At 49.2% G+C, this 13,683-nt stretch overlaps 1 protein-coding gene across 1 annotated transcript in view; it reads right to left on the reverse strand.

The window, feature by feature from the left end:
- Nucleotides 1-8,373: 8,373 nt before the first annotated feature.
- The window catches only part of LOC142296999 (cytochrome P450 2K1-like), a 72,047-nt gene continuing 66,737 nt past the window's right edge, over nt 8,374-13,683 (reverse strand). The window contains exon 10 of the mRNA XM_075341205.1: nt 8,374-9,079. Within this exon, the coding sequence (XP_075197320.1) occupies nt 8,901-9,079 (179 nt within the window). The 3' untranslated portion in view covers nt 8,374-8,900. The remainder of the gene's footprint in view (nt 9,080-13,683) is intronic.

The raw sequence follows: 13,683 nt of genomic DNA on the forward strand, positions 1-13,683 counted from the left end.
GACATCAGCGTGCAAGCATAGGGCAATGCATGAGGTCAGTGCCATGCACAGTCAGCACGTCAACGTCATCTACAGGCCTCTGATTGGCCCGCAGCTTTTTTGCAGTGCAGGGAGCAGGCCGGTCTGTGACATAATACATTTTAGCTAAATGCATGTGTGACGCCCTGGCCTATCAGGTCGTCACAGGGTATTGTGCAATCTGCCCTTCTGCATCATATACACTTCCTCCTTAATTACGGGTCCCTGACCTTTTGGTGTTGCTAAGAACAAGCTAATCAAAACCCTAGGAACACTCTGCACCACACCCACCAGACACACCAGTGTACAGCCTGAAGGGAATAGGACTGGCCACTTGAGGGGTTGGTTAAGGGGAGGTCAGGAGTGTTAGGAGACAGGAGTTGAGTGGTGACTAAAGTGGAGAGGTCAGGAGCTGGGCTCCTCGTTTTACTAGGTGGCAGACGTTGGTCTGGGCCTGGTAGGAGCTGGACCCCGGTTACAGGGGATCGTGTTAAGGGGCACGGACTGTGCCATCACCGGGCAGGCTCCCTGCTGAAGTGGCATCAAGAACTTTGGTTTACCACGATTGTCAGCGTCAGCATTATTGGACTGAGTGAGTATGCAATTAAACCTTACCGGCCCGACAGCACCTCCCCGACACCGTCACCGAGTCCCGCGGCATCCCCTCTACCCGTGGAGGGGCTAAACACCTGGCTGCCCACACCATCGCCACCGGGTACTCCCAGCGCAGCGGTGGTACTTTACCCTTACCACACACCACGGGTGGCTTCACAAACTTTTCACACATGTCCCCTGTACATATACCTCCTTTATTTGAGTGGCCGCATGACCCCCCGGGTCCGGACGTCCCTCGAGCCACCATTGATCCGGATCCGAGCAGCCCGGCTGCTGACGCAGGGGCAGCACACATATATTTCAGCTGAAATAGCTGCTGGCATCGGCGGTGCCCCTTCAAGCACCCTCTGTGTCTGATATCGTTACGCCCCTGGCAATCACTAAGAAAGATGGATTCAGCTGAGGAGGGTATCCTCAAAATATGTTGAATCATTGAATACATGGCATGATGTTTTATTGATCAAGTTTTGATTGAGAACATTTTAAATTATTTCTTGACAGAATTTGATTCCATTTTATTGGGCAGTAAAGTAAATAGAAAAATTAAATTCTGGCAATATTTAGAGTTCCCTACATGGGATGAATAGATTTTCTTTGCAATAATAATATAGCAATGATGTTGACAGGGCCTCATAGGCTTCTTCATATATCTCAGTAAACTCAGAAAGACTGTTCAAACCAAGTACGGGCGCTCGGTACAACATGGCGGAGCCAATCATTTAAATACACCTTCACAGTTGCTTGTTTCCCCTCATTCTCCATCCTCCTTTCTTCTTTGATTGACATCTCTGGCTTCATGGAACAGAGAAATGAAGAAATAGATGAAAACAAGCAGGTGAGAAGGTGTGTTGGAATGTTTGACCACCCCGCCATGAGGTACCGAGCGCCTGTTCTTGGTTTGAACAGTCATTGTGTGAGACAAAGTCCCTTTAAGTGGAAAGCATAGAGGATGAGGGAGGGCCAGAGAGATGGTGGGTCACAGAGGAAGCGTTCAGTATCCAACATCCAGGTGAAAGACGTCAGTTATTGTAGAGTTGAGGGAGCTTCATGGAAAAGCTGAACGAACCCAAGATCTGTAATGTCCCCACCACTTAAAGCGCCCAATGTGGTCTCCAAAATAATTGTGGTACCCTGAAATAAAAATTGTTTCTAAAAAGAGCCCCCAACCCAGCCTGATATAAAGAGGAACACTAGTCATCTAATCCAGTTTCCATTTTACACAACATGTAGCCTGAGCAATGGGACGATGAAGACAGGCACAACATTGATGTCGTCGCACCTGCCTACGATGGAAACCTGCACATTTTTAAAGCATAGTGCTAAAACAATTTGTGGTTTAAGAAGGGCAGTGAGCCCCATAGGGGTGAGCAGGCCCATGACGATCGGGAGGGTGCAGGGTAGTAAGGAGTTAAAAGGTTTTGGTTGGGGATGAGGGAGATAGATGGGGGGCATGGGATTGGTGGTTGGTACTGGAGGGGGGATTGGTGGAGAGCAAGGAAGGGGTGGGGGCATAGTTTGAGGTATAAAGAGAATGTAAAGTGTGTTACCTCCCCTTTCGTCGCTTGAACTTTGTGCCCCAGGACGTTTGTGCTGCAGTCCACTGCGATGGCTGACCTGGCTGCTTTAAGGGACTTAGTGCGTGGGGCTGCTGAGGTCCTGGGTGCTGACGTACTACGGGATCAGCTGGCGGCGGTTTGCGGTGCTGGAGCGGTGATTCCTGCTGCTCCTGCGCCCGGGCCTGTTCTACGTGCTCGGCGGTCACGGCCGCCGGTGCGCTACTCCCCCAGTGGAGGGGGGAGAAGGAGATCAAGGAGCCCCTTCGGGGACCCTCCGGCACGAGGGAGCCCCGCGTCTGCTGTGGTGGAGCTGCCGGTTGCCGGGAGGAATCCTCGCCGGAGATCCCGCGGGTCGGAGGTGGGCGGAGCTTCGGCGAGGCCTACTTCCGGTCCGCGGCCTGCAAGGTCCCGGAGCGGAGTAGCGGCAACCCCCGGTGATGTGCGGGCCGGGGGTGGAGCCCAGCGTATCGGATTGGTGGTGGAGACTCCCTGCAGACGGCAGGGGAGCGACTCAGGACGGATAGTGGAGGTGGAGTGCGGCGGCGGGCAGAGACGAGCGGGAGAAGAGTGCGGCGGCCCGGCGGCCATGGTGCGGTCCCGGATTACGGTCCCCTCCGGCGAGGATCGGGCTGGGGGGGGGGTTCCCGGCGTTTGTCAGAGGCAGGACGGCAATCCCGCAGTCGGCAGGGAGGGAGCCCAATGAGCAGGGAGGACGCAGCAGCGGCGCAGCAAGGATACCGGAGGCCAGCAGGGATGGACGGCGGTACGGCGCCACGTCGTGCCAAGAGACTGAGGTCCAGCAGGAGGCGTCCGGAGGAGCGGGGTGCGGTGACCGTGGGGGTCGACGGCCGCCAGGTGCGGGCTGTCCCCTCGCTGGTCCCCCCTGTGGCCGGCAGCGGCAGTTCGGACTCCGGAGGGGATGAAGAGTCGATGGCAGCGACAGGCCGGACGGAGCGACAGCAGGATGATCGGGGCACGGCTGTGCCAACGTCGGTGCAACGGCAGCCGGGTGAGCGAGCGACAGAAATGTTTAATGCTGTGGGTAGTGCGGGCGGGGGAGGGGGTTCCTCCGCGGGAAGTGTTGCGCAAGGGGCGAGTGCGGTCGGTCAATCTGGTCTACCGGGCCCGGATTTTTGGGGGCAGCTTTTGGGGGTGTTGCAGGGGTTGTCGGCGGAACGGGGTAGTCGGATGGGGCCTGGGGCTCCGGTGGGGGCGTGGGTGGCCCCCTCGGAGGTAGTGCAGACAGAGGCGTCGGGGCGTGAGGTTGCGGCGCGGGACACTACCGCGGCGGTAGATGCGGGACAGGCGGCCGGTGGGGTGGCTGCCGTGGGTGCGAGTAAAGAGGCGGGAAAGGAAAAAGAGAAAGAGGATGAGGTTGTGCGGTTGGATGATAGGGCGCAGAGTGAAATTTATGTGTGTTTTGAAGGTCAGTTGGGGGTTCATTTAAAAAAGGAAGTGAGGGACAAGATTTGGAAAGGGGAGTATGTGGAAATTTTTTCCCTGCTTCCCCTGGAGAAGTTTAATTTGGATAAGGTGAAGCCCAGTGATACAAAAAAGGAGAAGGAGGATGAGGAAAAACGGAGGTATAGGTTGATCCCGAGGACGTTTACCAATTGGCTGCAGGCCTTTGCGATCTTGGCTAGCGTGATTGGGGAAAAGGAGCCGGAGCATTGTTCCGCTCTATTCGGTTATATGGACGCGATAGGGGAGGCGTATAGAGTATACGGCGGATTAGGGTGGTTAAGATATGACGAACAGTTCCGGCAACGGAAGGCTCTGCGGCCTGGTGTTCAGTGGGGACACAAAGATATTTCTTTGTGGATGCGGCTAATGACGGCTCCGGCTCAGCCCTTTCGAGGTGGTGCCGGGAGCCCGGGTGCGAGCGGCGGGTCCCCGGCTGGACAGAAAAAGGGGGCTTGTTGGCAATATAACGAGGGCCAGTGTAAGTTCGGGGCCTCATGTCGTTTCAAACATGAGTGTTCCGGATGTGGAGGTTCTCACTCCCTGGCAAGGTGCTTTAAGAAAGGAAAAGGAAAGGCGGGGGAGGGGTCTGGAAAAAGGGAGGACGCCAGTGAGGGTAGAGGCGATGCTTCCCTATCTAAATAGGTACCCGGACGTTAGAGCGGCGGAATTGTTGGCACGTGGTTTTACGGAAGGTTTTCGGATTCCGTTTGAATCTGAGGCGCCGGTGTTTCGCCCGGGGAATTTGAGGTCCGCAAAAGAACATCCAGCGGTGGTGAAGGAAAAGCTGCAAAAGGAGGTGGAGTTGGGGAGGATGGCGGGTCCATTCCAGGACCCGCCATTCTCCAATTTAAGGATTTCCCCCCTTGGGGTGGTGCCTAAGAAGGAGCCGAACAAATTTCGGCTCATCCATCATTTATCTTATCCGGAGGGATTGTCGGTGAATGATGGGATATCACCAGAGTTGTCGGCAGTTTCTTATGTATCCTTTGATAAGGCATTGGAGCTGGTAAGGGCTGCCGGGCGGGGGGCCCTAATGGCAAAGGCGTATGTGGAAGCAGCTTTTCGTTTACTTCCGGTGCATCCAGAGAGTCTTCATCTCTTGGGGTGTATGTGGGATGGGGAATACTATGTTGATCGCTGCCTGCCGATGGGCTGTTCCATTTTGTGTGCACATTTTGAGGCATTTAGTACCTTTGTGGAATGGGTAGTCAAGGACGTGGCAGGGGTCCATTCAGTGATTCACTATTTGGATGACTTCTTTTGCGTGGGTCCGGCGGGCTCTTCGGTTTGCTCCTTGTTGTTGTTTACGTTAGAGCGGATTGCGAGGAGCCTGGGTATTCCGTTGGCAAAAGAAAAAACAGAAGGCCGGTGACTGCTCTATGTTTTTTAGGTATTGAAATTGATACACTGGCAATGGAATGCCGATTGCCTGAGGGGAAGCTTCTGGATTTGAAGGCGTCGGTGCGTTTTTTGTATCAGGCCAAGAAGGTGCGGTTGCGGGACTTGCAGTCAGTGCTCGGGAAATTGAATTTCGCTTGTCGCATCATGCCGATGGGGCGGATCTTTAATAGGAGGCTGGCAAGTGCATCCGCGGGGGTAAGAGCTCCGAATCACTTTGTCAGAGTGACAAAAGTGATGAAGGGGGATTTGTTGGTTTGGGAGAAGTTTTTGGACCGGTACAACGGTCGGACTCTTTGGATGAGCAAGGCTTTGTCCAATAGCCAGTTGGAGTTGTATACTGATGCGGCTGGAGCGACAGGTTTTGGGGCAATTTTTCAGACGCACTGGTGTGTTGGAAAATGGCCAAAGCTTTGGGTGGAAACAGGTCTGGTGAGGAATTTGGCGCTGCTGGAATTGTTTCCCATAATTGTAGCAGTGGAGTTATGGGGCCCCGATTTTTCCGGAAGAAGGGTTTGCATGCATTGTGACAACATGGCGGTGGTGCATTCCATCAATGCGCTGTCGGCAAAATCCCCGCCGGTTGTGGGGTATTTAAGGCACTTGGTGTTGCGTTGTTTGGAGTTGAACATTTGCGTGGTGGCTCGGCACGTGCCAGGGATTCGAAACGAGGTGGCTGACGCGTTATCACTGTTTCAGTTTTGCAGGTTCAGGAAGCTGGTGCCGGGAGCGGACGCGGATGGAGAACCTTGCCCGGACGGGCTGTGGGACCTGGCATCGGTGTAGCTTTTGAGGAGATTAGGAGATCGGTGTCTGAGGCTACTTGGTGCCGATATCAGGCGGTGTGGAAGGAATGGGCAGAGTTGGAAAGAAGGGACTTCGTGGAGTCGGGTTACAAAGACCGAGTGTTGGGGGTCCTGATGTTAATTAGTGGGGATTTTTCGGCAGGTCGGTCCGTTTCGGTGATGGGTGGCAAGCTGGCGGCATTGGCCTTCCTGTTTCAGATGCAAGGGGTCCGGGATGCGACTAAGGATTTTCTGGTGCGGCAGGCAATGAAGGGTTTTCGGAAAGGGGCCCAGTCGCGTGACATGAGGCGGCCGGTGTCATTGCCTTTGTTGGGGCGTTTAGTGGGATGTTTGGGGGAATTGTGTTCGTCTCCTTTTGAGAGGGGGTTGTTTTCGGTAGCTTTTGTATTGGCGTTTTTTGGGGCCTTTCGCATTGGTGAATTGGTCAGCCCGACTAAGCAAGCAATGGGTGGTTTGATGATGGAGGATGTAATGCTGGGGGAGGATAGAGTGGAATGTCGGCTTCGTTTTTCGAAGACGGATCAGAGGGGGCGGGGGCGCTTAGTGGTGTTGTTTGCGTTACCGGGACACCAACTGTGCCCGGTGGTACAGGTTTCGGAGTTTATAAAGGTACGCGGAGGTTACCCGGGCGTTTTCCTGCGGCATGCGGACGGATTGGCCTTGTCGCGTTACCAATTCATTGCGGTGCTGAAGATGGCCTTAGCTCGGGTGGGGGAGGAGCCAAGTGAATACGGGTCTCACTCCTTCCGGATTGGGGCGGCAACGGAAGCCGCCAGGTGGGGTTTGAGTGAGGATTGTATCCGGCGGATTGGGAGGTGGGAGTCTTCCAGGTTTCGCTTGTACATTAGGCCTCATTTGGTCAGATGATGATTCGGGGGTGGGGAATTCCTGTTTTGTGTTTTGATGCTGGTATGTGACAATTTTCTTGGCTGTTGCTGTTTTATTCGTGGTGTTTATATTTTGTAGGGCCATGCCTTGTGTGGATCCTCAGGCACTCCTACGTGTATTGGGGAGCGTTGCGGGCGGATGTGCGTCACGATGGTCGGCAGCTTGGAGTGTCGGTGACGGAGGCCCGAGTAAAGTGGCTGGGAATTCGGGGCATGACCTGGGGTAGGGTGCGCCCAGAGGTGGCTTATTATAGCCGTATGTATCGTGACCCGGATGTGTTAATTTTACACGTGGGTGGGAATGATTTGGGAGTAAGGTCGGCAAGGGAATTGAAAAGGGACATAAAGTTGGACCTGTTACATTAGTGGAGGGCGTTCCCGGGCATTGTGATCGTTTGGTCGGACATCATAGCTCGGACGCAGTGGCGTTTTGGTAGGTCGGTGGACCGTATTAATAGGGCTCGGAGTAAGCTGAACCGGGCAATTGGCAGGTTTGTGGCACGGAATGGTGGTTTGGTGGTGCGGCATAGAGAATTGGAGGAGTCCACGGAACAGTACCTAAGGGGAGATGGAGTTCACCTGACCGATGTGGGTCTGGATTTATGGATGTTGGGTTTGAGGGATGGCCTGGAGCAAGCACTTGGGGTGTGGGGGGCCCGGGCCAAGTAAGGTGGTCACTTGGCCGGTCTGTGGCGGGGGGATAGGTCCGTCTGAGAGGTTGGGAGTACCGACAGTCGGTTGGTTGGTACGAAGTCGCTCAAGGGGAGTGGCTTCGGAGTGGATGGGAACTTGCAGGCGGAGGTCCTGCAGGTTCTGGGTGGGGGTAATTAACGATGGAACGTTATTACCCCTCACCTTGGGCCGGTTGGTCACGGCCGAGGTGGTCCTCTGGGCCGGTTTGGAGGTTACGGCCGGGGGGTTAAGAATGATGGTTGTTTCCCTCTCGGATGGATCTATCGGTGGTTTTGGTTATAAGGGTATATATGTATAAAGGTTATGTTTAACAATGGGTGGCATGTTGAGCCACGAGTTTGGTATACATATATACGGTTAAATAAAAGCTGTGGCCATTCCTTGCAATAAAGTCGTAGTTATCGTCTTTATTTAAGTAAATAGGGTATGGGGGGTAGAACCTGTTAACCTGCTTATCCCTTATAGATGCGTCATGAAGATAAATGGTGGGACATGGAGCCCAGAGCTCCTAAGTTTTTGATTTTATCCACATCCATGCTGCTTGCCACCCTTCAGTGATTGACAAGATGCTGACTAGGTTAGGCCAGGCAATAAGAAGCTGCGCACTAGAAGGACCTAAGAACCTTCTAGTGCGCAACTTCTTATCATCTGGCCTTAATAACAGCTAGCTCACTGCCATAATAGGATTCTGATAGAGGAAATAAACTATTAATCATGAGAGACCACCAGTTTAGGCCACAATATGTTCTGTCAGGAAATAATACAAATGCCAGGTGGCACCATAACTAGGAGAAGCAATATCAACATATATGAGCTTTTTTAGTTTACATTTTCCATTTTAAAAGTTATGTTATTCACGATCTCAGGAAATATATATTGATTTGTAACATATCCTTTTAATTAATATATATATGAATATATTATTATTATACTTCAATTTATATGTAGCTGATATTTATTACAATAATAATATGATCATTCTAAATTTCTTAATATCTTACAATTTTAGGCCACTTTATACTAAACATACAAACAACTTTTTAAGAGACTTGATCATTTTTTAAGTAAACATCAAACATGCCCTATCTGCAGACAGAATGCCTATGTCCAATATGGAATAAGTCCAGTGGGCGGTCCTACTCAGTGATTGACATTTTTTTCTGTATTCATATGTATACAAGGAAGACTGTCAATCACTCAGTAGGACCGCCCACTGGTCTTTTAAAAGGGTTATTTTTAATCAATAGATCTTGGAATAATAATAATTTCCACACTTGTATGTGTTAAAAGAAATGTTCCTGTGCTGAGATAATCTTATATATGTGTCCCTGCTGTATATTGTAAAATATTGTTCCGCTGTATGTTTGTATGGAATTCAACTTCTTAAGAAAACTTTTGAAGATGACATTTTGTCACCAATGTAGGTAATTCTTGGAATTTTACATGTTGATGACACTCAAAGGTTACACACGAGGGATAGCGCATATCTTATATGCCTTTGGAGGGGCTGTGAATCCTCCCGCAGCAGTCAGGTCCAGTGTAGCCCCAGGAGGAGCCTGGAACGTGAAGTTCTGCAGTAGCTTTGTGAAGAACATGAACAGCTCCATTTTGGCCAAGTTTTCTCCAGCGCAACTTCTCTTACCTACAACAAAATAAGAAGTTAAAGGATAAAAAGTTCTCATTTTTTAATGGAAAAGCAAAAGGTACTGTATACTTCCAACATGGGCTTTTTAACACTTCGTTTGAAGTGTTCTGCCTTCTGCATTCATCTGTGTTGGCATTGTTTCATTTGCTGTTCATGTTTATTTGCTACATTGTACTTTGGCCCCCTCTAGTGACCAAAGTTTAATAGCACCGGGCTTGCATTTCATGTTTCCTCTCTCCTCCCCCTTGCGGTGCATTCTGGGTAAGAAGTCTCATTTCCTGCTGGCTCACAAGCTGAGGACAGTCTCCATTTTTATCCCCTGAGTGTTAGCATTGCTGGTAAGAGAATATGTTGTAATGAGTGATTCACTACTAACATTTAAGCAGAGCCTGGATGCCTTTCTTGAAAAATGTAATATTACCAGTTATGTATATTAGATTTTATGACAGGGTGTTGATCCAGGGAACTAGTCTGATTGCCATATGTGGAGTCAGGAAGGAATTTTTTTTCCCCATTGGAGCTTGTTTGCCACATTGTTTTTTTTTTGCCTTCCTCTGGATCAACATGTTAGGCTACGGGTTGAACTAGATAGACTAAGGGGTACTTTGCACACTATGACATCACAGGTGCAATGTCGGTGGGGTCATGTTGAAAGTGACGCACTTCTTGCGTCGCTCTCGACATCGTAGTGTGGAAATCCTAGATGATACGATTAACGAGCGCAAAAGCGTCGTAATCGTATTATCGGTGTAGCATCGGCGAATTTCATAATTACGCTGACGCGACGGTCTGATGTTGTTACTCGCTCCAGCGACAGCACACATCGCTGTGTGTGAAGTCGCAAGAGCGAGGAACATCTCCTACCTGCGTCCCGGCTGCAATGCGGAAGGAAGGAGGTGGGAGGGATGTTTACATCCCGCTCATCTCCGCCCCTCCGCTCCTATAGATCGCCTGCCGGGTGACACCGCATGACCCGCCCCCTTTATAAGAAGGCGGTTCGCCGGCCAGAGCAACGTCGCATGGCAGGTGAGTGTATGTGAAGCAGCCGTAGCGATAATATTCTCTACGGTAGCTATCACAATGATATCGCTGCTGCGACAGGGGCGGGGACTATCGCGCTCGGCATCGCAGCATTGGCTTGCGATGTCGTAGTGTGCAAAGTACCCCTTAGAGTCTCCCTTCAACCTTAAAAACTATAATACTATGATACTATGAATATTTATTTTTTGTTGCCATAAGCAGCCCTGGACTCTCGCCATGTTAGATGTCTGCATTTACTAAGCTAAGATTAAGCTGCTTGTACACTTCTATGTATATTGTCACGCTTCTATATGTATGTTCCCTTTTATATTACCAATGTACTGATCATACGCATCTTATTGTGCTAGTTTCACCAATCAAACAAACACATTTACAAATGTTAATTTAAATACAGACTTCAAGTAACAGTCTACTTATTAAGCTATGCTGAAAAAACAAAAAAGCTTGCACTGAATGTACACTACAGCACTAAAAAATTCCAACTGTACTTATTATAAATATGAGATTTTTGGCAAAAAATTGCAATTTCTTGAGCCACCCCGCCACTTCACGACAAATCTCTGTTGGGGCAGTCCTAACACTAAAATATTTTTATAAAAGGTGCCATATGGCCTCACATATGAATAGTAGAACTGCTCTTAGCAGCACTCACCTGGTCTATTTCAATCCCGTACCCATGACTGAGTCATGGCTGTGGGCGGGACAGGTCCAAGTAAATGCTGCATGAAGTAAATAGCCTGTGGACAGGGCCTGATGACTGAATGTGAACAGTAACCAATCGCCAAAATCTAGACAGGTGGAATACATCCCAAATTTGGGTGCATAGCAAGGTGGGGGTCAGCCACCGACCAATTTAATGAAGAAAAAACAAAAAAGCTAGCACTGAATGTGCACTACAGCACTAAAAAATTCCAACTGTACTTATTATAAATATGAGATTTTTTCAGGCCCTGTCCACAGGCTATTTACTTCATGCAGCATTTGCTTAAAAGACCTGTCCCGCCCACAGCCATGACTCAGTCATGGGTACGGGATTGAAATAGACCAGGTGAGTGCTGCTAAGAGCAGTTCTACTATTCATATGTGAGGCCGTATGGCACATTTTATAAAAATATTTTAGTGTAGGACTGCCCCAAATGAGATTTGCCGTGACGTGGCGAGGCAGCTCAAGAAATTGCAATTTTTTGCCAAAAATCTCAAACTTTTTTTTATAATAAGTACAGTTTGGAATTTTTAGTGCTGAAGTGCACATTTAGTGCTGGCTTTTTGTTTTTTCTTCATTGAATTGGTCGGTAGCTGACCCCCACCTTGCCATGCACCCCAATTTGGGATGTATTCCACCTGTCTAGATTTTGGCGGTTGGTGACTGTTCACATTCAGTCATCAGGCCTTGTCCACAGGCTATTTACTTCATGCAGCATTTGCTTGGACCTGTCCCGCCCACAGCCATGACTCAGTCATGGGTACGGGATTGAAATAGAGCAGGTGAGTGCTGCTAAGAGCAGTTCTACTATTCATATGTGAGGCCATATGGCACATTTTGTAAAAATATTTTAGTGTAGGACTGCCCCAAATGAGATTTGCTGTGACGTGGCGGGGTAACTCAAGAAATTGCATTTTTTTGCCAAAAATCTCAACATTTTTTATAATAAGCACAGTTTGGAATTTTTAGTGCTGAAGTGCACATTTAGTGCTGGCTTTTTGTTTTTTCTTCATTGAATTGGTCGGTGGTTGACCCCCACCTTGCTATGCATACCAATTTGGGATGTATTCCACCTGTCTAGATTTTGGCGGTTGGTGACTGTTCACATTCAGTCATCAGGCTCTGTCCACAGGCTATTTACTTCATGCAGCATTTGCTTGGACCTGTCCCGCCCACAGCCATGACTCAGTCATGGGTACGGGATTGAAATAGACCAGGTGAGTGCTGCTAAGAGCAGTTCTACTATTCATATGTGAGGTCGTATGGCACATTTTATAAAAAATATTTTAGTGTAGGACTGCCTCAAATGAGATTTGCCGTGACGTGGCGGGGTAGCTCAAGAAATTGCAATTTTTTTCCAAAAATCTCAAAAATTTTTATAATAAGTACAGTTTGGAATTTTTAGTGCTGAAGTGCACATTTAGTGCAGGCTTTTTGTTTTTTCTTTATTAAGCTATGCTGGATAAGGTTAAGCTGCCTGTCAAACAGTATACGCTCCAGGGTCCATATAGGGAGGACAGAAGAGACACAGTGATATTATATTACGCTTTGGCTATCCCAACGTAAGACCAATAAGTTAGATAAAACCCCAAGTGTGCCTTACACAAATGACTCCATCTGTTCCCAGATGTTCTCCTACTGTGCCCGTGATGGTCGTAAGCTAGTATGGAAATCTTCGGCAACTTTACACTTAGCACTACGTTCACAATCAGCAGCTTTGCTGTGTTTTCTTCTGGAGCCAAAACCTGCTCTATTAACAGTAAAAGCACTGCGTTCAACACATTTGTTTAATTGACTTTTTTGTGTGGAATACATGGGTGATTTGCCTATAGTACATATTTAAAAATATTAGTTTTATTTACCAAAACTGCAGCAAAAACTGTTTGCAAAAGCAAAGCTAAACTTGTTTGCCAGGGGCGTAATGACCGCGGTCGCAGAAGTTGCTACTGCGATCGGGCTCGGGGTGCAGGGGGCCCGCCGGCTCCGGCTTCAGCTAGATGTGTGTCTGAAGGCACACATCCAGCTGACATATATTGGAGCCGATTAAGGCCGTGAATATTTATTGCTCCCACACACACAATCGTGCGCATGGGGAGCAGAGAATATGCTGATAGCTGCCAATGCTGTAAGTGGCCGCACATAACACTGATGTCATGTGCTGCGCCGTTTACACACTGGTCAGTTCCAAGTGTCGCAGGACACCGGGAAAGTGCAGGGTAGGTGAGTACCATGGCAACCAGTCACACAGGGCCCCTTCCTGCAGACAGCAGATGGGGCACCGCAGGGAGCAGCAGTTCACTGTGATTTGCTGCTCCTGCAGTGCACAGGCTCCAGCACATGGCGCCCTCCCCTCCTTTGTGCCCTGTCTGCTCCCATCTTCACCACAGAGAGTGGGAGGGGCGGCTGCACTGCTGCGGCCGGAGAGGCTGCTTCTTAAGACCTTCGGAACTCCAAGAGACCAAGAAGGAGGTGAGTATAATGTGATCATGTGTTATGTGCTGCCTGTATGTGTTATGTATAAGATATGTGTGTCCTGTATAGTGTTCAATATGTAGCTGTCTTTCTGTGTATACTGTCTGTCTGTGTATACTGTCTGTGTATACTATCTGTCTGTGCATACTGTCTGTCTGTGTATACTGTCTGTGTATACTGTCTGTGTATACTGTCTGTGTATACTGTGTCTGTCTGTGTATAATGTGTCTGTCTGTGTATACCGTCTTTGTATACTATCTGTCTGTGTATGCTGTCTGTCTGTGTATACTGTCTGTGTATACTGTCTGTCTGTGTATATTATCTGTCTGTCTATACTGTCTGTTTATACTGTCTATCTATACTGTCTGTTTATACTGTCTGTCTG

The sequence above is a fragment of the Anomaloglossus baeobatrachus genome, chromosome 3, assembly GCF_048569485.1.
Source record: "Anomaloglossus baeobatrachus isolate aAnoBae1 chromosome 3, aAnoBae1.hap1, whole genome shotgun sequence".
NCBI lineage: Eukaryota > Metazoa > Chordata > Amphibia > Anura > Aromobatidae > Anomaloglossus > Anomaloglossus baeobatrachus.